The sequence below is a fragment of the Diceros bicornis genome, chromosome 32 (genome assembly GCF_020826845.1).
Source record: "Diceros bicornis minor isolate mBicDic1 chromosome 32, mDicBic1.mat.cur, whole genome shotgun sequence".
Taxonomy (NCBI): domain Eukaryota; kingdom Metazoa; phylum Chordata; class Mammalia; order Perissodactyla; family Rhinocerotidae; genus Diceros; species Diceros bicornis.
In genome coordinates this window covers 33,173,406-33,196,604 of record NC_080771.1, presented here as the reverse complement: position 1 = coordinate 33,196,604, position 23,199 = coordinate 33,173,406, and the positions used below count along the sequence as shown (strand labels likewise).

The window sequence follows — 23,199 nt, the reverse complement described above, 5'->3', positions numbered from 1 at the left end:
AGGTGTCCAGGGTTCTGGATTTTTGTGTCATCAGTAATGTGTATTGTGACTGATAGGTGTAAGTGGCATAAACATATCCTGACTATAGGTCTACCATGAAAAACACCAAGTCTTAAGTAATCTCATCAGGTTGTCTTTTTTTCCTTTTCACGTGTTTCTCCCCTTTCTGGTGTGCCCACTCAAGGCCAGCCTTCATCAGTTCAGAGTCCCAAGTTATCGGTCGGTTTCCTTGGTTTCCCAGCCTTCAGTCTTCCCACGTGGCTGACATGGGGTTGTGGGTGGTGGGAAGAGCGCAGGAATGAAGCAGACAGGTCCAACCTGCCCTTGCAGGCTGGGGGCCTGCACCTCTCTGGGCCGCAGCCTCCTCTCCTGTCATGGAGGGCATGAGACCCACCCTGCGTGTGGTTGTGAGGATGAAATTAGACAATGGAGGGAAAGCCCATGAATACTGAGCCTCTATAAGTGCTGGCTGTTCTTTTTCCTTCCTTTTTTTCTGTTTCTACTGTAAAAACATATATTCTAGCAGTTTTCTTATTCAAGAATCTGCAGTGGATCATTATTGCCTAATCAAATCCACATTATTCTTGGTTTTCGAGGTCCTCAGTGTTCTAGCCTGGAGTTGGCAAACTTTTTCTGTAAAGGACCAGATAGTGACCCTTTTAGGCTTTGTGGGCCAGATGGTGTTTGTTGCAACTACTCACTGCCCTTGTACTATGAAAGCAGCCATGGACATGTGGAAGTGAATGGGTGTGGCTATGTTCCAGTAAAACTTTATTTACAAAAGCAGGTAGTGGGTCTGATTTGGCCTACGACCATAGTTCTCCAACTGTAGCCTGAAGCTCTTGGCTCAGCTTTATTTTCCACTGTACCGTGTGCATCTCCCTCAAATCCGGTCTCCTCCCTTGGTTTCCCTGTAGAAACCATGTCCATCTTGATCCCAGCACCTGTTCCTGCCGCTGCCCCTCCTAGCTTGCCTTTCCTCTGTTCACAACTCTCTTGACTACTAGCTCTTCCACATGCCTTTCTGACTGCTTTGCCACACGCTAGTCGCTCTTCTGAAGTCCCATGACTTCTATGGGTAGTCACACTCAGTGGATTTTAATCCAGGAGTTGTTCTTTTTCAGTGTATTAGAGGGGAACCCTGGAGAGGGGCCCTGTGTCGGTTGTGTCTGCTCACAGAGCCACACAGAGATCTGGCATCTGCCCGCTGCTTCATAGTGCTGGAATGGCATGTTGTCACTGCAGCACAGCTTGTGCGGTTACGGCTCACTGCCTGGACGTCAGTAGGGCTAGTCAAGGGACGGTAACCTGCTCAGAGCTGAGTCATTTATCGCAGGCGGTGCACTGCTCACCCCGCTGGAGTTAATGCTCGCATCCCCACAGGCAGCCCTTGCTGTGAGCTCTCTCAGGGTCCTGCACCCTGCCCCTTCGAGTCTGCAGCTGCACTTCCCCCTTTTCAGCGCCAGCAAAACTTTCTTGCTGCTTTCCCTTATTTTTTTAGGGTTTGAAGCACATGTATTGTAGGGGTTGACAGGTGGAGGGAGGGTGGGAAGGTGGCATTTTTTTGTGTCAACTTCAGTGGGAAGTTCTGTCAGTGACTTCTGTACTAATCTCTGTTCCTTGATTTCATAGAAGTTTATAAACTTTTAACCAATAAAATTGCTGTTGGTGCCTCTGATCAAGCACCTGGTAGCATGTTGATGGCAGGTGTTGACTCAGTGTGGTTTAAAGTAGTTGGTTAAAAGCACTTGCTCCAGAATCTTGCTGCTAATATCGCCTAAGCCAGTTGGAATCAACTGTGGTTATTGAATTGTCAAAGAGTTCATTTTTTTCGTAGCGAAGCTGTAATAGATAAAGCTCAGAAATGCAATTTCATAACTGGTTGTTTTATACTTTCAAACAGTTCAGCTTCATCTTGACTTACCTCTTGATAGTTTAAATGTTTTTGTCGTTATTCATTTTTCTGTAATTTCTTTGCAGATCTAGCACACTTGAGGTATTGAGGAGAATTGCATGGTGTTTGTCTGTGCATCTCTGTCTTGCCTCTGAGAGGCTCAAGATTACAGGGTAATGATGCTCGTTCCCACAGTTCCCATGAGGAAGGTGGAACACCCTGCACAAGAGCAGTGGAAAATTTGAACTTTCTGGCCGTGGCAGATGCAGATGTGTGGATATGCTTCCTTCCCAGAGAAATGTGGAATCTAGTTGGGGAGGCAAGATGAATACACTTGAAACAATTTGAAAGTGATGTGAGAATGTATAAGTAGGTGGTGAATTGGATAGTGTTAAGTCTTGTGAGGTTCAGAGAACAGGAGTTCCTTCGAGCCTGGGAGAGTGAGGGAAAAAGTGAGTCTTGGGGCAAAGTATGATCAGTGGACAGGGAGGGAAAGAAAGAAGGCAGGAAATGATTTGAGGCCAGCACGAAGGTGGCAGTGAGCCTGGCCTTTCACAGGACAGCTATGAGGAGCAGCAGTCCTTCACAGCCGCACACGTCTTGTCACCAAAGAACCTAATACAGTCTTAGATTCTTCTGGGAGTATTTGCCCTTATTTGAATTATTCATTTAAAATTATTTCTCTTCCCTTTTGTTTTTGTGCCTCAATTTAGCACTCTGAATAACCCTGCTGATCAAATGGATGTCATTGGAGTAGGTGGCATTGACTTTGAGGATAACATCGCCCGCTTCTCTTCAAGGGGAATGACTACCTGGGTAGGCTTTTCTTCATTAGTTGAATGTGCCTGACAGAGTCGCTTGTGTAGGACCGTCGGGTGTACCTGTAAGTGCACAAACAGAAAAGGAGCTTGTAAGCTTGACCCTCACATGCACGGATGGAGTAGCCAAGACTGTGGGTGCTTTCCCAGCCATGAGGACCAGAGATCTGGCCCCTCCCACATCTGCTGCTTCACTGTGGCACATCAGGCACGTGCCGGTTCTGAGTGGTGTTTCTGGTTCCACTTCTTTTTAACTTATTTCTGAGTAAGTCACTTTTTAGGTCAGTTGGATTCATGCCCACTTGTCATAACTAGTAGGAAGGTGATCAGTCCTCCTCAGTGCAAAATGAGATGATTTTTTTGGCCTTAAGAAGCAGGAGAAGCCAATGAGAACAGCTTAGTATCAACTCTGCTACCACGGAAATAATTATATTTAGTTGGACAAAATCGAAATAACTCCAAACAAGTTAATTCATTCAGCTACTTGAGGTTTAACTGTGCAGCTAATTCATCTTCCTTTACCCATCAGAACAGAGTTGGATTCAAAATTAGATGCTCCCTCAGGCAGACTTGGGTACTCGTCCCTGCCCATTTCAGTCTTCTGGGTCAGATCATCTCTTGGGTGCTCTGACTCATGGCTGCCGAGCTCAGAGGTCTTGGGGAAGGTCTGGGAAAAGAGTCATGACTTCCTGGGAACAGTGTGGTCTTGTCCACACTGCCACTTTATAGGATAGCCTTCCACTTGAGCCTTGGTACCATGACAGTATCCACTCCCCTGGTGCCCCCTCAGTCAGCCCCGCCAGGCTTCCACACCTCGCACACTCAGACGCCTCCTCCTCGAGTGACGCCCACTGAATTGATGCCACCGTCTAGTGGACCCCACTCTGAGAAAGTCGGTCCCAGGAATGTGTTTCATATCCTTTCGTCTGTGCTCCATCAGCACTCTCTTCGTGCTGCCAAATACTAGGAAGTGATGCCTCTAGCAGTTGATGTCTCCCTGGCCCCTTGTAAGTGCTTTCACATAAGGAGGATGCAGTGTCAGGTCCTTGGACTTTATCAAGGCCCTGCTTTTTAGTGGCATTTTGAGAAGTGTTCTTGAATAATCTACAGAGCTGCAGTTGAACATATTTTTACTCAGTGTCCCACGTATAGATCCAAGGTCCGTTTATGTTTGATTGTCAAAAAAGATTTTTTCACTTCAAATTGGTATACTTCTTTCTTATAGAATATAATTTCCTGTTGTCATTCTCATTTTGCTCCAATTTTCAGGAAATTTAAGAGAGTACTCAGTTAAAATTTTATCCCCGGTTACTCATACATAGTTACATTTATCATTCTAAATGGTTTTCTTATTCTCCCTCAGATGACAGATTGAAATATCCAGGCATATCATATACTTTTTTCCTTGTAAAGGAACATGTTTCTGGGGCCAGCCCTGTGGCTTAGCGGTTAAGTGCGCACGCTCAGCTACTGGCAGCCCGGGTTCGGATCCCGGGCGTGCACCAACGCACCGCTTCTCCGTCCATGCTGAGGCCGCGTCCTGCATACAGCAACTAGAAGGATGTGCAGCTATGACGTACAACTATCTACTGGGGCTTTGGGGAAAAAAAGGAGGAGGATTGGCAATAGATGTTAGCTCAGAGCTGGTCTTCCTCACCAAAAAGAGGAGGATTGGCATGGAGGTTAGCTCAGGGCTTATCTTTGTCACAAAAAAAAAGAGATGTTTCTTTTTTTCTCATTTTTTAATTTTCTTATTTTTCTAATGTATTTCTAATTTTTAAGATATCTAGAGATAAATCAGTTTCTAGTCTTGCATGTTAGCAAAATTAAAAATGCTTTTTAATTGCTTTATGGCATTGCTATTATACTGGTTATTATAAAACACACGAAAAATTTTATTTTCTACATCATCATTTAAGCCTGTTTTCTGTATTGCAGTGAATTTCAGAGTCAAACCAGTATCTTACTAAGGTTACACTACATTTAAATAGCCCGTATTTCTATTTGGATTTTATTCACTCATAACTGCATGTAGCTGTCTGCGCCAGTTTGTGTGCTGTGGGAGAAACCAAGCTGCTTTTATTCATAGGAGCTGCCAGGAGGCTATGGCCGTGTGAAACCTGACATTGTCACCTACGGTGCTGGAGTGAGGGGCTCCGGTGTGAAAGGGGGGTGCCGGGCCCTCTCAGGGACGAGCGTGGCTTCTCCAGTGGTCGCTGGCGCTGTCACCTTGCTAGTAAGGTGAGTGTTGCTCAGCAGAGAAAAGGTAGCAGGAGCTGAGTCTTGGCGTGTCACCCACCAGGTTTGAGAGTTTAGGAGCACGTCACGTGACCTTGCTCCATCTCTGGTTCTTCATCTTGACAAAAGAGGTTGGAGTCCGTTCTTTCATGGAGGGTTAGATGACGTACATGTGAACACTGTGCTCTCCCCGTGGAACACTATACAAGGGCAAATACCGATGACTGTTTCTAGGTTTGAGGTCTGGTTTGGTTTGGTTTGGTTTGTTTAAAGACTTTTTTTTTTTTAAAGCAGTTTTAGGTTCACAGCAAAATTGAGGAAGGTACAGAGATTCCCCATGTATTCTGTGCCCCCATTTGTTTTTAATGCACCGTTTTTGTGCTACAGTTGTACTTGTTATATCCAAACAAGTGTGTTTATCAGGCAGCGAACAAAAAGTAAGCTATTTCCCTACCATGTCCTCCATTTCCTTGGGGATTCACCTTTTAATGTACTCTGTTACCTAAGGAGCTGTGAAAGCAGGCAGTGGGTCTGACAGTCACCACTCCGTTATGAGAGACGAGTTTCTCGATGTAATTTGTTTGTTCTCTCTGTCTCGTTGAATCCCACTTGCAGTTGGAATGGAGCTTAGTGATCGGCCCTTAATTTTGCAGATAGTGAAACGGAAGAAAGTTCTCAAAGGTAGTCGACCGGAATCGATGCTCATGTGCTCTGACTTAGTCGGATGGGCCATGGTGCCTTGTTCTCTAAGTTACAAAAAGATGTCTTTGCAGCTAGCACTTATTTTGTATTTTCACCCAAAATAACTCTTTTTCTCTCTAAGTGAGGCTTTAGTTGAGCTTTTGTGTTGTAATAACATAAAACTTTGCATATTTGAAAGTTATTATACTCCATGTGAATTTCAAAATTAAATTAAAACAGGCAAATGGTAGTAAGGTAGTAAATGTTTTTATATTTAAAATTCTCTTTAAAAACAAGTAAATTTATATTGTTAGTTTAGCTTCTAATGCCAGAGATTTTTTTTTTTTTTTTTTTTTTGTGAGGAGATCAGCCCTATGCTAACATCTGCCAATCCTCCTCTTTTTTGCTGAGGAAGACTGGTCCTGGGCTAACATCTGTGCCCATCTTCCTCCACTTTATATGGGACGCCGCCACAGCATGGCTTGCCAAGCAGTGCGTCGGTGCACGCCCGGGATCTGAACCGGCGAACCCTGGGCTGCCGCAGCGGAGCACACACACTTAACCGCTTGTGCCACCGGGCTGGCCCCTAATGCCAGAGATTTTTTATTAGTAATCCTTGATAAAGGTAGACATCCATCTCTTTCCTCCTTTTCAGAGCCAGAGTCTTGAAAATGTTGGCAGTAGCCAGAGTACAACATTGAAGAGTATTGGAGAATGACCATGTGCTTGTTAGAAACACTGTCTTTCCCTTCCAGTTGTTTTCCTCACCCCCGTTTTACACACACTGAGAAGGAGGGACGGGAAGGCGGACCATGGAGTTACCTGGTTCACTTAGGTTTCTGTGTTCATCAGGAGGAGAGAATTCATCCAGGGCTCCTGCTTCCCCTCTTGTTGATTATGGACACGATAAACACTGGTTCACTTCTCCACCTGCCGCGATTGTCAGCAGGAGTGAGGTTTCAGGCTCCACTGTTGAGCCCATCAAATCTCTCCACTGTCAAATGAGAGGGAGATGAGGTTGTTTCCATTCCCAGCAGCGTCTCAGATATTTTCAGTTTCAAGGAAGCCTTTTGCTTTCCTCCTCTCCCTGCAACAGGTGAAAATGCCATTGTGATATTTCGGAAATACTTCTGTGGCGTGACAGTAGCTCATAACAGATGCCGAGCGCCGAGGAAGTGCCTCCTCAGCTTCCAGTCTTACAGCGCTCTGGAAGGAACTAGACTCTGACCTTTGCTCTTACTTTACCAGCAGGAAGAGGGGGAGCATCCGTGACCTGTGGCTGAGCTTGTAGCAGTTCTTTTATTCTGTTATTAAGACTCCGTCCCACTTGATCTCCTCTTCTCCTTGTGTCAGATTTCCCATCCAGACCTGTTAGAACAATCTGCCAACACTCCAAGACCAACCACCATCATAGAAAATATTTAGGAGAATAAGTTTTTCTTTTTTTGCTTACTGGATTTTTTCCCCTGCATTTAGAGATTAAAATTTACTTGTATTTATAATACATAGATATAAAAAAATCAATGTTTTAATACTAGTCTTCTTAAGTAACTGATAATACTTAAGTGTCGCTAAGTTCCTGGCCAAGTAGAACTTGTGTTCAAGTTTGTCCAGATGCATTCTGATGATGAAACTCGCAAGGTGGCTTCAGTTCTGCACAGTTCTGTGGATTTTATCCACCAGGGTGCTGCATCACACACAGGCCTTCCAAACACCAGGGAAGTGGAGGCTGTGCCTCTCACCTGTCCAGCATCAAGCTCCCTCTCCAGGACCCACCTGTCTTCCTTTCCTTCTCTCAGCCAGGTGACATCCCACATTGTCTCCTTCCCTTTGCCAGCTGGCTTCCCCTCCCCTGAGGAGCCAATAACTCTTAGCTCTTCTTGCCTCCTCAACCTCTAAGGTCTGTATAGTCAAATTATTGGGAAAATATGTGTTTCTGATAAATTTAGTATAAACAGGCACTAGCCCATGAGTCACTGTTCTCACAAGCCATGTAGGAGGTTAGTAAGTGGTCAGTCCCACGGCAGGTGCAGAAATGTGCACTCATTCACTCTCATCTTACACGGTCTTTACTAAAGAAGCCCCCATTAGATACAGACAAGATTGGAGGTCATATATTTGTACAAGTTAGGGATAGTCTTATTTTCATTCTTGTACTGAGAGAAAATGAGTAAATATGTGATTTTCCCCCCAGCACAGTCCAGAAACGTGAACTGGTGAATCCAGCCAGTATGAAGCAAGCCCTGATTGCATCCGCCCGGAGGCTTCCTGGGGTCAATATGTTTGAGCAAGGCCACGGCAAGCTGGATCTACTCAGAGCCTATCAGATCCTCAACAGCTACAAACCACAGGCGAGGTCGGTATGGTCCCTTTTGTTTTTTTATTTTGTGAGAAGATCAGCCCTGTGCTAACATCTGCCAATCCTCCTCTTTTTTTTGCTGAGGAAGACTGGCCCTGGGCTAACATCCGTGCCCATCTTCCTCCACTTTATATGGGACGCTGCCACAGCATGGCTTGCCAAGCAGTGTGTCGGTGCGCGCCCGGGATCAGAACCATTGAACCCCGGGCGGCTGCAGCAGGGCGTGCGCACTTAACCACTTGCGCCAGCGGGCCGGCCCCATGGTATGCTCCCTTTTGAATGGGCCTTTTTCTTCTTCACTGGGCTCTGAGGGTGTTTTTCCTCTGCACAAAAGACTAGCCTCAAAACAGGAGCTGATCACTGATCACACAACACTCGGCCCACAGGGAGAGCTTCACAGCTGCTGCTGCTACTGGGGTGCCGGCTGGCAGAATCTTAGCTGCTCTCCATTTCCTGATGTGCTGTTATTTATAATACAAATGGTTTAAAATAATGATTTCCTACTTTCTTTTTACTTCTTAAAACTTTCTTTCCAAATAGTCTTAGATTTACAGAAATTTGCAAAAGTAGTATAGAAGTTGTACCATTACCCAGCTTCCCCTAGTGCCAAGATCTCAGCTGACAATCATCCAACTACTAAAACTGACAGATGCACACTTACACTGTGCTGTAATTCACCTGCAGGCTTCATGCGCATTCCTCGGTTTCCCCTTCGTGCTCTTTGTCTGGTGCAGGATCCAGGCCCCACATCATGTTCAGTGTCGTGTCGTTTTAGTCTCCTCCAGCCTTCGGCAGTTTGTCTGTCTTATGCTGTCATTCATGACTCCGACTCCTTTAGGAGTGCTGGTTACTTACTTTGTAGACTATCTCTTGATGTAAGTTTATCTGATGTTTTCTCATGATTAGGTTGAGATTTTGTATTTTTGGTAAGAATTTTTTTACTTTTCATTTAGAAGTGATTTTAGATTTACAACAAAGTTTCAAAAATAGTACATGAGGACTCATAAATCCTTCACCCAACTTTCCCTAATGTTAACATCTTATGTAACCGTAGTACAAGCCTCAAGGCGTAGAAATGAGCATTGATTTGTTACCATCGACTTATCTGCAGACTGCATTCAGATTTCGCCCGTTGTCCCACTCCTGTTCTTTCCCTGGTGCAGGATCAGCTGAGCATCCCACGTTGCATTTAGTTGTCGCATCTCCTTGGTCTCCTCCAGGTGGGGACACTTCCTCAATTCTCTTCCTTTTATTACTTGTGTTCATTTGCATCATTTGATTTGAGTGATGTGTCAGTCTGGGCCCTCCAGGAGGCAGACACCAAGATGGGGTGAGACATCCCAGAGATCTGCTGGGAGAAGAGGGACCTGAGAAGGAGAAAAGGAAGGAGATGGGGAGAGTCTTAGGACAGCCGTGCTGATCTGATGCCTGTGAAAAGAAGTGGGAGGCAGGAGGATTGGGAAGGAAGAGCCTCAGATCGCAACACAGGTCTCAAAATGTTTCCACGATGGGGAGTCCTTGAACCAAAGTCACCCATTAGAGGAGCCTGCCCTAGCACCCCTCTGTACTCCGTCATTGACTGGGAGCAGCCTGGGGGAAGCTTGGCCTCAGCACAGACGTGGTGGAGGGTCGGGAGGGGCCTCAGCTGGAGGTGTCTGTTGGCTGTGCTCCTGCAGCAGGAGGTCTGAGCAGCATGGCTCATGGTGCCATCCGTGGCATCTGCCGGGTTTCTCCACTGCAGTTACTGTTCGTCTGTTTTTGACTACCGAGTGTCTTCTGGGTGTGCACTTGGATGATCTTGTTTCTGAACATACTTTCACTCACTAATTTGAGCATCCCTGATGGTTCTTGCCTGCAACGATTGTTACTGTAGAGATTACTGTTGAGATTGAGGATTTTTTTTTGTGAGGAAGATCAGCCCTGAGCTAACATCTATGCCAATCTTCCTCTTTTTGCTGAGGAAGATTGGCCCTGGGCTAACATCTGTACCCATCTTCCTCTACTTTATGTGGGACGCCCCCACAGCATGGCTTGACAAGCGGTACATCGGCGCGCGCCTGGGATCTGACCCGCGAACCCTGGGCCGCCGAAGTGGGGTGCGCACACTTAACTGCTATGCCACTGGGCCGGCCCTGAGATTGGGAATTTTCTGTTTCTCTCATTCCTTTTACATTTATTAATTGGAATTCTGCTGTAAGGAAGAGCTGTCCCTTCTCTCTCGTTTATTTACTTATTCAGTTATTTATATCAGTATGGACATGTGGATACTTATTTTACTCTGGGGATTATAGTCCATTAATATCATTGTTTATCATTTTGCTCAGATTGTCCCAGATTAGGCTACTGGGAGCTCCTTCTAGTTGGCTTCTGTGTCTTCTCAGCATATCCCCCTCATTTTCTGAGTGCTTTCTCACTCTCTGGCTGCACAGTCTGATCCTTCATGCATCTCCAGGCCTGAGCTTTGGTGTCAGTCCTTTCTCCAAGCAGCCCTGGTCCTTTAATTGGAGAGTGGTCTTTAGAACCCGAGACCTGGGCACGAAATGTGCTCGTGGCAGCTGGGCTCACAGTTGTTTCTAGGTCCTTTCAGCAGACAGAGCTAGGAAATGTCTGTCTGTACACACACCATCCGGACCTATTTCTATATCTGTCCATCATTACATAGATGAAGACACAAGTTCATTAATACCTGATCCCACCCAACAAGCTGGTTTTCATTCTCGTATTCCCTCTTCTTATTTGTAGCTCTTTTCTCCAACAGGGGCCTGCTGCTCATTATCCACGGTGTGTTTACCTATTTGTGCAGTCCTGGTGTATACATACTGAGTAGTTTAGAATTGCTAACCCATTCCTCTGAAAATCAAACGTACTGCCTCGAGGGTGGTATTTGTGTACAGTTCTGTTGTCTTTGGCTTACAGAATATAGTCATGCTGTTCTCCAAAGTCAGTGAGGTTAATTCTTTTCTTCTTCCCCTCAGTGTGGTTTCCTAGTCGTTGTTAATACCACTGAGTTCCTTTGTTAGTCTGTGTTTCTTTTGGATTCCCCCCACGTCCTGGTTGATTCCAACTAGTTATGTATTAGTGAAACATATCATGACTCTGAAGTCAGAACTGCACACGGAAGTGCTCCTGGGGAAGTGTCACTCCCCGCATCCTTTCTGTCCCGTCCCCACTCCTCCATGCTCTCCCCTGTCCCCACCCACCCCTGTGGGGAACAGTCTCAGTTTTCAGTTGATCCTTCTTGTACTTCTTTTTGCACGAATGAGCAGATACATAGCTGTTTTCTTACATGCCCTTCCTTACGTGAAGGAGAGCATGACTGTGAATGTTCTTTTGCACTTTGCTTTTTTCACTTAACAGTATCTTGGAAATCACTCTCTATCAATTCATAGAGATTTTCCTTCTTTTTACAGCTGCATAATGTGGATGTACCATTGTGTATTCATCCATTCATCTATATATGGGCACTGAAATTGTTTCCAGTGTTTTGTAATTATAAACTGTTACAATGAATGGTCTGGTACCTGTGTATTTTAGTTTTGTTGGCGCTGTGTCTTCAGGGAAGGTTCCTGGAAGTGGGGTTGCTGGGTCAAAGTTCAGAGCGTGGGTGGCTTTGTTAGCTGTAGCTCTCTCCCCTCCAGGAGGTTGTGCCCGCTTGCATTGCACAGTGCTGTCTGAGCGTGCCTATAGCCCCAGAGCCTCTGCCCGTCTGGTAGGTGAGCAGTGGGGTCTCAGTGGTGTTCATTTGCATTTCTCACGTTGTGAGTGGGGTTGAACACTTTGTCTGTGTTTAAGGGCCATTTTTATACCATTCTTGTAAAGTGTCTGTTCATTTCTTTTTCCCATTTTTCTCTGGGGTTTTTTGTCCCTCGTTTTTAAGAGTTCTTTATATACTAGAGTTAGTGACCCTTTGTCAGTGATATGTACTGCAAGTATTTCTCCCAGTTTGTCGGTTGTGTTTTAACTTTGTGCGAAGTGTTTTGTGACGTGCAGTTTTTTTTTTAATAGCCAAATTTGTTAGTCTTTTGTTGTTGTTGCCCTTGGATTTTGAGTCACAGAAAGTCTCTCTCTGTGCTGAGGTAAAAGGGAAGTTCACCCATGTTTTTTTCTATTACATATTTACTTTCTTTTATTTACTTGAGACTCTCTGATCCGTTTGGAGTTTATTCTTGCGTATGGTGTGAGTATGGATCTAATTTTATCTTTTGCCAAATGGCCACTCATTTGTCACAGCTCCATTTATTAAAAAATCTGTCTTTGGGGGGGCAGCGTAGTGGTTAAGTTCGCATGCTCCACTTTGGCAGCCCGGGGTTCATGGATTCGGGTCTTGGGTTTGGACCAAGGCACCACTCACCAAGCCATGTTGTGGTGGCTCCCGTATACAAAATAGAGGAGGATGGGCAGAGATGTTAGCTCAGGGCTAATCTTCCTCAGCAAAAAGAGGAAGACTGGCAACAGATGTTAGCTAAGGGCTGATCTTCCTCACCAACAAAAAAAACAAGTCTATCCTTGCCCCAGTCATTTGAGATGCTGTGATTTGGAACTCACGTACCCATTGTCCACCAGCCACAACCACCAGAGTTCTAGACTCACAGAAGGAAAGAGGTGTCCCCACACATCCTGTTGTTCGTACCAACAGTCTAGGCAGGCTGGCCAGTGGCCTTCTCAGCGCAGGGAGCATTCCACAGCAAGTTCCTAGACGCTGCCGAGGGTAGCCCTGCGGGCAGGCCCTTGTAAGCTCAGGTCCTCAGAGGCTGGCTCTCCCTGCATAGTTGTGTCGCTTTGCTGTCGTTTGCTACACTCTCTACTCTAACACTTGATTCTTTGTTTCAGTTTGAGCCCCAGCTACATAGATCTGACTGAGTGTCCCTACATGTGGCCGTACTGCTCTCAGCCCATCTACTACGGAGGAATGCCGACCATCGTCAATGTCACGATCCTCAACGGCATGGGTGTCACTGGAAGAATCGTAGACAAGGTGAGACTGCTCTTGGGCTTGTGGTGAACTTAGACATGGCCCAGACCTTTGTGTCTCAACCCTTTCTCTTGACGTTAGAAGAGGAGAAGTTCTCCCCTGCTGCCCGGGGCCAGGGCATTGAAGAGGGCTTTGTTCTCCCCTCAGTCCTATACAGAGAAGGCAGCAGGAGGGAATGGAACCAGTGTGCTACTTTTTGACTGTGGCATCCTGAGTCAGCATCTATCTGCTCCTGAACCAACTCATTACATTTGATTCCTCGTCTTTACAATTTCTCATCTGTAATTAAAGGCCCACTTGTAATTATTTTATTCTTTAATGCGCATGAACGGGCCTTTGAGTTTAGAAGATATTGTCTTTATGTGAATTTTGTTTTTGTAATTTTTTTTTTATATTTACTGTGTAAACGTTCTCACAACAATAGAGGATAGGGAGAGAGAACAGAAAAATCACTTCCAGTCCCAGCACACTCACATAGCCACTGTTTTTTAAATATTCTTTTCCAGTTCTTATCTGAAATACATATTTTTTGTTATCTTTGTACAGTGAGCAAAACTTTAGTCTTTTTCTTTCAGTTCTCGTTATGTTGTAAACATTTTAAAATGTAGCTGTTTATATAAATGTACTTTTTAATGGTGGTTTAATAGTACATAGACTTGTTAAATCATAATTTGCTTACTGTTTCCCTTGCTTGAACAGTTAGGTGGTTTTCAACTATAAACAACACTTCACTGAATTACTTTGCGTATATGGTTTTCTTTTCTTCTGAATTATTTTCTTAACATAGACTCCCTGGTTTGGAATCCTTTGTCAGAGGGTGTGGACGTTATTATGGCCCTTGGTACGTACTGCCAAATTCTTTCCACGAGAAGAGTTACGTCAGCTCAAGCGGCTGCTCGTGGTGCTGCCGGTTTTATGCAAAGGGGTGGTGTCTCCACGGGGCCTGCACTGAATGGTGCATCTTTTTTTTTAATTCCATGAGGTTTTGAAAAAGTGAAGTAAAATTCACATACCACAAAATGTTTTAAATTGTGCGATTCAGTGGTTTTTAGTATATTCACAAGCAGTGATGCAGCCATCACTGTTATCTCGTTCTAGAACATTTTCACCACCCCCAGAAGAAACCCCTGTTAGCAGTCACTCCCCATTCTCTCTGCCCCCAGCAACCACTAATCTAATTTCTGTCTCTATGGATTTACTTATTCTGGACAGTCCATGTAAATGGACTCGTACAGTATGTGGTGTTTTGTGACTGGCCTATTTCCCTCAGCATAACGGCTTACAGGTTCGTCCATGTGGAATCAGTGCTTCATTCTTTTTTATGGCTGAATAATATTCCATGGTATGGATGTGCCTCATTTTGCTTATTCATCAGTTGATGGACATTTGGTTTCTTTCTAGGTGGTTCATTTTTTAACTTTAAATTTAGAGGGAGTGAAATGCGTATCTTGTCTAGTGTGCACTTCTTCAGTTATTTCTGAAGGGCTATCTCTAGGTTTGTTTACTAATTGTATTGCCTCTTGTGTGAATTAGCTTTTCATTTCCTTGGCCCATTTTTCTCCTGCAGTTTGGGTTTTCCCTGTCAATCTGAACAAGATCTTCCTGTCGTAGAGAAATTAACCATTGTTCTGTTTTATGCAGAAAGTTCTCCCAGGTTATTGTTTTCTTTTATCTTTAATGTTAGTGGTGGTTTTTATTTTTTTAGTTCTGTAAAAGTTTTACATCTTCATGTAGTTTGAATTTTCATCTTTTGTGATTTCTGTTGTTTCAAAAATTAGAAACTTTATCCTTCCAGAGATAAAATAAAATGTCAATTTTCTACTAATTTTCCTTTTATTTTTTTTATTTTTTTTTTTTATTTATTTATTTTTTTGTGAGGAGATCAGCCCTGAGCTAACATCCGCCAATCCTCCTCTTTTTTTTTTTTTTGCTGAGGAAGACGGCCCTGGGCTAACATCTGTGCCTATCTTCCTCCACTTTATATGGGACGCCGCCACAGCATGGCTTACCAAGCAGTGCGTCGGTGCGCGCCCGGGATCCGAACCAGCGAACCCCGGGCCGCCGCAGCGGAGCGCGCGCACTTAACCGCTTGCGCCACCGGGCCGGCCCCTACTAATTTTCCTTTTAAGTGTGTTAAATATGTAATTTTTTCATCAATGTTGAGTTAATTTGATATGTGGTATTTAAGAGATGGATGAAAATTAACTACCCAATTGCTAACCAGTGGTCTCAGGAGCATTTATTAAAAATCTCTTTCCTTCCTTGTTGTTTGTGATGCTGTGTCCTACAAACACTTTTTCTTCTTTTTCAGAATGTTTTTAAATATGCAACTTACTTGGGGAGTATATTGTTGCTATCTGGCTTGTGAGGGAAATGAGTAATTTAGGTTAGTTTGAAATACTGGTTCATTGTAAGAGCTAATTTATGTTTCTTCCAGATGTCTGCTCTCTTGCTTCCCTTTCTGCTTCCTCAAACCTAGAGAGACTGAAAGGGCGGTCAGTCGTCTTTACAGCCAACCCAGCTCTTTCTCTGGGCATCCCTTACACCTCTGCCTGCCCAGTCACTAGCTTCAGAACCTGATTGGGGACAGTTTGCATCCATATCATTTTATCTTATTTCTTTTAATTAATGTGATTTTCTTAAATATACAACTAATTAGAATCTAACCTCAAACCTGAGTTTTCATTTATTGTAGTTCTCTATCAGATAAAAGTTCTTTGTCAAACCATGTGTCCCCTTTTCTTTAAGCTAGAGAAAAAATTCTCTTTGAAATTGGAAGCTGTCAGAAATAGTGGTTTCTAGCGGGCCGGTCCGGTGGCATAGCGGTTAAGTTCGCGTGTTCTGCTTCGGTGGCCCGGGGTTCACCGGTTTGGATCCTGGGTGCGAAACTACTCACCACTCATCAAGCCATGCTGAGGTCCCATCCCACATAGAAGAGCTACAGCTCTACAAATATAATATACAGCTAAGATTGGCAACAGGTGTTAGCATAGGGCCAATCTTCCTCAAAAAAAAAAAAAAATAGAAATAGTGGTTTCTAGACTTTTCTAGTGGATGATGCTCTAGACATACCATAAGCTACTTTGGTTATAGGTTGCTTAGTATCTGAGTATAAATTTCATTTTGCCCTATTTAATGAAATATTTCTCAAAAACTGGTGTAGGTAATATAGGAGTTGAGCATGTCACCTTAGCCTTGCTTGTTTTTCTCCTGCAGCCTGACTGGCAGCCCTATTTACCCCAGAATGGAGACAACATCGAAGTTGCTTTCTCTTACTCCTCGGTGTTATGGCCTTGGTCAGGCTACCTGGCCATTTCCATTTCTGTTACCAAGAAAGCAGCTTCCTGGGAAGGCACCGCACAGGGCCATGTCATGATCACCGTGGCATCCCCAGCAGAGGGGGAAGTAAGTGCATGCAGGGGAGGGGCTCATGTTCCTTAGCCTTTCAGGTCACCTGCAGGGAGGGAGGGCAGGCTGAATGCTCGGGGTCTCAGATTTGAAGCACAGTTGACGGACAGCCGTGATCGATAGTTCTGGGGCCTCTGGAGCAGCTGGAGGTTAGAAACCCACTTAATAAATGAGTGATGGTGCCCCCGATTTTGTTGCTGAGCAACAGCAGATAGGACAATTTTCTGCCAGATTTCAAACTCAAAATGATTACAAATAATATGCATTCTCTAAAGGGGAATGTAGGGTTAATCCTATGTAGTCTAATAGTTTTTAGGAACAAGGTGCATTAAATTTTAAGTCTTAAACTCTTAAAAGAATTTGAATGGAATTAATTGTGGTACATGAATGTTCCTTCCTATGTTATTAGAAATTCCTGTGTTCAAATTATTTGGGGTAAGTTGATAAATAGAAGTGACTTTTTAAACCCAAAAACCTGAAAGTTTCTTCTGGGCAAAAGGGGCGTTTCAAGTTTCTTTTATTTTTTCAGTCAAAAAATGGTGCAGAACAGACTTCAACAGTGAAGCTCCCAATTAAGGTGAAGATAATTCCTGCTCCTCCTCGAAGCAAGAGAGTTCTCTGGGACCAGTACCACAACCTCCGCTACCCCCCTGGCTATTTCCCCAGGGATAATCTGAGAATGAAGAATGACCCTTTGGACTGGTAAGCAGCCAGCAGTCCTTCCACAGCAGCACCAAGGGTTGCTGGCCTTCTGGGGAGCAGTCATTGCTCCTTGTTGAACCTGGACTTCCGCGACCTCCCCAACTTTGCAGGTCCTTGTTATGCTCTCAGGGCACCTACTGTCCTTGCAGACTTTCACAGTCGTGCAGTAAAAATTCTTGAACTCGTCCTTACTTGCTCTCTTTCCCTTACTTCCTCTGTTGAATCCGTCAGCAAATCCCATCAGTTCTACCCCCAAAATATGTTCTGAATCCTGCCCTATCTGGCCACTGCCTCTGCTCCCACCCTGGTTCAGGCTGTCGTCATCTCTTGCCTGGCCAGCGTCGGCAGCCTCCTGACGAGTCTCACTGCTCCCCTAAATTCCACTCTGCATGTAGCAGCTCTGGTGGTAATCTTTAAAAAACATTAATTCTATCACGATGCTTAAAACTCTCCAGTGGCTGCCTTTCCAGACTTCTTCACGTGCCAGACTTCCGGTGTGTCCTCCTCAACCCTCCAGACCCTGCCCCTATGCAGCCCCCCACCCAGCCCTCTCCCTGGTTTTCCCTCCAGGGCGGCTGGGTCAACTTTCTCTTGGCCCATACGCCAAGCTCATTTCTGCCTTAGTGTTAAGTAGAGGAGTTTGGACTTCATGCTGAAAGTGGGGGGACGAAGGAGCATTGAAAGATTTGAGCAGGACTTACAGGGTCAGATCTGCTCTGCTCTTTATAAAGACGTTTCTGGAAGGCAGATTGGAGCGGCTCAGACCAGAGGCAGGTGGACAAGAAATGGTGAGAAGTTGATAGACCAAGGAAATGGCCGTGGGCTGGGAGAGGGGTGCGTGGGTTCAGCCCTGCTGAGGAGGTGGACTGTGCAGGCTGTGAGGTGGGGGTGGCAGGTTTCCAGGGGGCATTTGATTAAGTGGCTTACATAAAGTGTACAATAGGAAAACGAGCATGTTTAGGAGGAAAAAGGACGGAAAGGTGATAAGCAGCAGTGTTGCTAGGTTAACTGTGTGTCGACGTCTTAGTTCACTCACCCCGGGTCGCTTGTTCCGGCCTCTCTGTGTTCCCATGCTGCATTTGGGGTGGTTGTTAGCCATTTACGCATATGCCACTGCTGAAGTGATGCTTCAGTGCACTGTACAAATCATTTCGTTGGCCATTTCTTCTTGCCATTTTATCTCCTTCATGCCCGAGCCATGTGCATGATTTCTTATCATCACCATTTTATGTGCAGCCCAGAGAAAGCAGATCTGGAAGGCCGACTTCTTTGCCTGGGCTGGACTCCCTAGGCCTGTGCTGGGGGTGGAGTTGTGCTCCCTCAGAGATGACCGGGTTTCAGAAATGAACTCTAGATAAGCCTTTGTTATAAGTCAAGATTGGTTGTTTTAGTGCCGGCCTTACTATTTTTCAGGAATGGTGACCACATCCACACCAACTTCAGGGACATGTACCAACACTTGAGAAGCATGGGCTACTTTGTCGAAGTCCTCGGCTCCCCCTTCACGTGCTTTGATGCTAATCAGTATGGTGAGCAGCAACGAGGTGCTAGCCAGCTGTTCTTTCTGCTCAGTTGGGTGTTTGTGAAAAGTTTGAGAGGTGAATCACAGTTTAATGAGAGACCAGCAAGGGAGCATGTGCAGGGTCTCCTGGTCCTTGTGGAGGCCCGGACGAGGCTCCCAAGGGAGTGGCGTGTGTTCTGTTTGGTGCTGATGGGTGTAACCTTCAGCTAAAGTGCCAAACTATTAAACTCGGGACAGACAATTGTACGTTTTTACTTATTTTTTTAATTAAAAAAACTCTGGCATTGAATTTTGCTTCTTCTCAAGTAAGTGAAATGTCGTTATACTGGGTGTCACAAATGAGTCAGAGGGCCACAGCTAGCTGGTGTCTGTACTGCTGGGCCCTGATCTTTTCTCTTTCACCCCCTTCTGAGGGGGTCCAGGGGCATAAACTGAAACAGTAGAAGTCCTAACTTGAGATATGGATGCCAGTAAAACACTGTGTTTCTGAAGCAGTGATGTCCTATTGTTCAGAGGTGAGCGTTCTCACACCTGCCTCTGCCCCTCAGGAACATTGCTCATGGTGGACAGCGAAGAGGAGTACTTCCCCGAGGAGGTTGCCAAACTGAGGAGGGACGTGGACAACGGCCTTTCGCTCATTGTCTTCAGTGATTGGTACAACACGTCTGTTATGAGAAAAGTCAAGTTTTACGATGAAAACACGAGGTACTGAGAGGAGCTGGTATTTGGATTAAGACATTTGACTTTTTTGGAATTAAATTCTACCCAGCAAATACTTCAAGTGACTGGCCCGTTAGTTGTGTTTTCGGTTGTCAGAGACAGGTTCAGACACTTGGTTAGAGAGAGCGCTCTCTTCATAGAGTGGAGATGTGCTTGAAAAGTGCTTGTAAAGTAAGTACAGTGCTCACTGATTCCAGGTGTTAATTAAAGAGTTCATTGTCTTTCCTTGTTGATCTTAGATACTTGAGCTGTAAATTTCTGTTTAGTTCTTTTCCATCCTTCCATCTCTCTATTACTGAATCTATACAAATGTGAATACACCGAAGGAACTGTTACGTAAAGAAACCTTCCAGTAAATTAGTTATCAATCAAAGATTCTTAGTGTATTATGAGTGTATCACCCCTATAAAATATTTGGAATTTTTTCTTTAGAGTCTGTGCCTTGAACTTTATAAGCTGCTGTCTCATCTCTTTTCCTTCACTGACCTTCTTGGGGTCTAGGCTTTCTATGCAGTGCATTTGTGTTATATATGGTGCATTTCATGAAATAAATTTAGCTTTGATTTATTCTGCACCTCGGCTGAAGCCTTTATGTTGTAGTATTACTCAACCCCAGACAGTTCCCGCTGAAGCCTTAGTGTGGATGGACTGGATTCTGGCAGGTGAAATTTAGTTTGGTCATGAAAAGATTAAGTGTGAATGGGGTGTTTTAATCCCTTCATTCTCCGTGCCTCCTTATCACTTTCACAGGCAGTGGTGGATGCCAGACACTGGCGGAGCTAATATCCCAGCTCTGAATGAACTTCTGTCTGTCTGGAATATGGCGTTCAGCGATGGCCTGTATGAAGGGGATTTTACCTTGGCAAACCATGACAGTAAGGTTTTGTGTTTGCTTTTTAATAGGGCACATATTCTAAGAGATTTTGAGAACAGGAGCCAGCCTTGTGTCTTTAAAGTCTAAGTTAGAGAGAGAATGATATGATTCTTAAATAAGTAGGGTCTATGGAGAGAACTATTCAGTATTTTCGAAAAGGACATCTGTAAAGCAGGGTGTTAACCACTCTAGTTTTATCCAGATTTTTAAATGAAAATATTCTATGCAAGCATTCCTAATTTCAGTGCCACCTATATGGTTCTTTATATCCTGCATATTCCCAAAATAGGAAATAACCTTACAGGGTCTGATTATTTATAAAATTCTGTTTATGGAATAACTTTGCATATCTCATTGAAGAAGTTTCCCCACAGATTAGTTTTTGGTAGCTAGTTTCTAGAACATCATCTTGAGCATTATTATTACAAATTTCTTCTCGTCCTGACTTAGGTTGTTTCAAGTCTCTGACAGCTGTGACTTCTGAAATCTATTCAGCAACCTTGTATTAACAGCATTTTTTAGCTTGAATTTTGAGGTAATTACTTGTAGTTTAAGTGTGACCAGGCAATAATAGCAGCTCTTCTCTTAAGATTAAAAACAGCTTTAGAAACTATAACATGTCTAAAGAATGCATGTTAGGTAAATGAGTAGCAGTTGATAAAGGGTTGAGTGTTTGTGTGTTGTCGTAACTTTGAACAACTATTTTCCAGTGTATTATGCATCAGGGTGCAGCATCGCTAAATTTCCAGAAGATGGCATTGTGATAACACAGACTTTTAAAGACCAAGGTAAGGAGTGCTATTCATGTGCTTTGTGGTTTTCGTCTTTCTTTTTAAATAACAGTTTTATTACATAAAATTCACATACCATGACATTGACCTTTTAAAGTGTACAATTCAGTGAGTTTTAGTGTATTCACAAAGTTGTGCAAATCACCACCACTGTCTACTTCCAGAACATTTTCATCACCCCAAAAAGAAATCCACATACCCATTAGCAGTTTTGTTTTTTTAAAAAATGTATGGCGGGGCCGGCCCGGTGGCGCAAGTGGTTGGGTGCGCGCGCTCTGCTGCGGCGGCCCGGGGTTCACCAGTTCAGATCCTGGGCACACACCGGCACACCGCTTGTCAGGCCATGCTGTGGCGGCGTCCCATATAAAGTAGAGGAAGATGGGCGTGGATGTTAGCCCAGGGCCAGTCTTCCTCAGCAAAAAAGAGGAGGATTGGCAGATGTTAGCTCAGGGCCGATCTTCCTCACACACAAAAAAAATTATGGCAATATTATTTGTCTGATACCTACTTTTAGGCAAGACTTCTGGTTAGTGGCTCTGGGTGGGTGCAGTGATAGATAAGACAGCCTCTTGCTAATAATTTAAATATGTATAATATTGACTTCTGCAAAATAAGTTGAATTTCCTACAGGAGAGGGGCTGGTGAATATTTGTAGATTTATTTTAAACTACCTTCAAAGTTGCTTGAAATTTTTGTTACTATTTGTGAATTGTTCTGCTTCTGTGATTGCCAGGTAACTAAAATTTTAGACAAATGCTGACCAGGTTTTCAAGTTCTTAACTAAGGAAAAGTAAAGACTATTAATTACAGACTCATCTTTTAAAATTCCATTAAGAATTTGAAAGGAAGAAAGACCGCTTCCAGTTTTGCTGCTGTAACTACAGACAGGTGTCACTCAAGAAGGCAGGTGGTGCCAGTTCTCCCACAGTAGTATCTGTGACCCCGTGCTGAGTGGGCTGAGAAAACCTGGGGAACCACCTGGGCTGCCTCAGCCCTTCCCAAAGTCCTGCCCCGGCAGAGGACAGGCTTCCTGTGGCCTGGCACTCCAGAACTTGCACTGTGCACCTTGTCTCTGTCACCTGTGCTCAGAGTTGTGAGACTGATTCTACGCGCAGCATGACAGGCTTATGGAAATGTACGGGATGGCTCATGCAAGTTGATATTTTGTATTTCAGAATGGAAGGCCCCCTCCATTATAAAGTCTGCCGTTTTCTGTAATTGGAAGTTAGGGACAGTTTTCATTAAATGACAAGAAAGCAGGATTTCTCCCTCATCTGTTTGCAGCTGTGAGGTAGAATTTATTTTTGTATTACCTGGAAGAGTCTTTTTTTCCCTTCATCAAGATAAGGTCAGTCAATAGATAGATCTGTGTTCATGAGGTTATATTTTAACTTTAAGCACATAAATGATCCTCTCTTCCCACTCACTCGGCACAATTTCCTGCGCGTTCATGATTCTCTCTGGAATCAGTGTCTTTCAGGGCGGTGTCATTTCTGGCCCGGTGTACACAGTGGGTGAAAGCAGTGGTCTCATGGGCTTCTTGCCGTCTGCTGGCTCTTCGTTCTGAGGAGGAGAGGAGTCAAAGTAGATTTAAGGGTGCATACTTGATTTTGGTGTTCTGCTAGTCTGAAAATAAAAATTAATTACCTGGAAATCCTTTTTAAGGGGATTTTTATTTTCAAACAGGCTGTAAGTTGAATATCTTTTGGGTACAAAATAGGAATTTGAAAATCTGGGTTATGCTGGATCAGAAAGGACCCTATTGTCAGAAACAAAACTCGGTCAGACCACGAGGCCAAACAGCAGTACCGCATGCACTTTCGCCGTGTCCTAGGTTTTATTGCTCTCTCTTTCCCTCCCAACAAAGGAAACCTTGTTTTCTCTTCCACTCTGTTCCTAGTGGGATTATACACAGGGAGCAGGAAATGCTGCATTTTTATAGCGACAGACATTTTAGATGTCAGCACGGTAAATCCTGGCTTCTGATGGAGATGTGCGTCATCTCCTGGTGCCGAGGAAAGCCCTTGCTTCAGGGGTAGAGACTCTCAATTATGTGACGATGTCTGGCGGTGGCTGTCTGTGGCCTTCATGCATTTTTGACTTCTTGATTCATTAAACGTTGTAAATTGGGCAGAGGTAAGAAGGCTCTGCTGTGGGAACATTTGTATTTGTGAGATTAATGTAACAAATACCTAAATCTAGATTTAAAATATGTGGACA

The 23,199-nt window shown here is 44.3% G+C and overlaps 1 protein-coding gene across 2 annotated transcripts in view; it reads left to right on the top strand.

Moving 5' to 3' along the window:
• The window catches only part of MBTPS1 (membrane bound transcription factor peptidase, site 1), a 55,031-nt gene that overhangs the window by 22,037 nt on the left and 9,795 nt on the right, over positions 1-23,199 (top strand). The window contains exons 9-18 of one of the 2 annotated variants that reach the window (XM_058528369.1): positions 2,608-2,710; positions 4,802-4,953; positions 7,826-7,987; positions 12,821-12,965; positions 16,179-16,367; positions 16,900-17,072; positions 18,486-18,601; positions 19,143-19,299; positions 20,065-20,189; positions 20,899-20,976. In XM_058528369.1, the coding sequence (XP_058384352.1) occupies positions 2,608-2,710; positions 4,802-4,953; positions 7,826-7,987; positions 12,821-12,965; positions 16,179-16,367; positions 16,900-17,072; positions 18,486-18,601; positions 19,143-19,299; positions 20,065-20,189; positions 20,899-20,976 (1,400 nt within the window). The remainder of the gene's footprint in view (positions 1-2,607; positions 2,711-4,801; positions 4,954-7,825; positions 7,988-12,820; positions 12,966-16,178; positions 16,368-16,899; positions 17,073-18,485; positions 18,602-19,142; positions 19,300-20,064; positions 20,190-20,898; positions 20,977-23,199) is intronic. The other variant, XM_058528370.1, reaches the window with a different exon arrangement.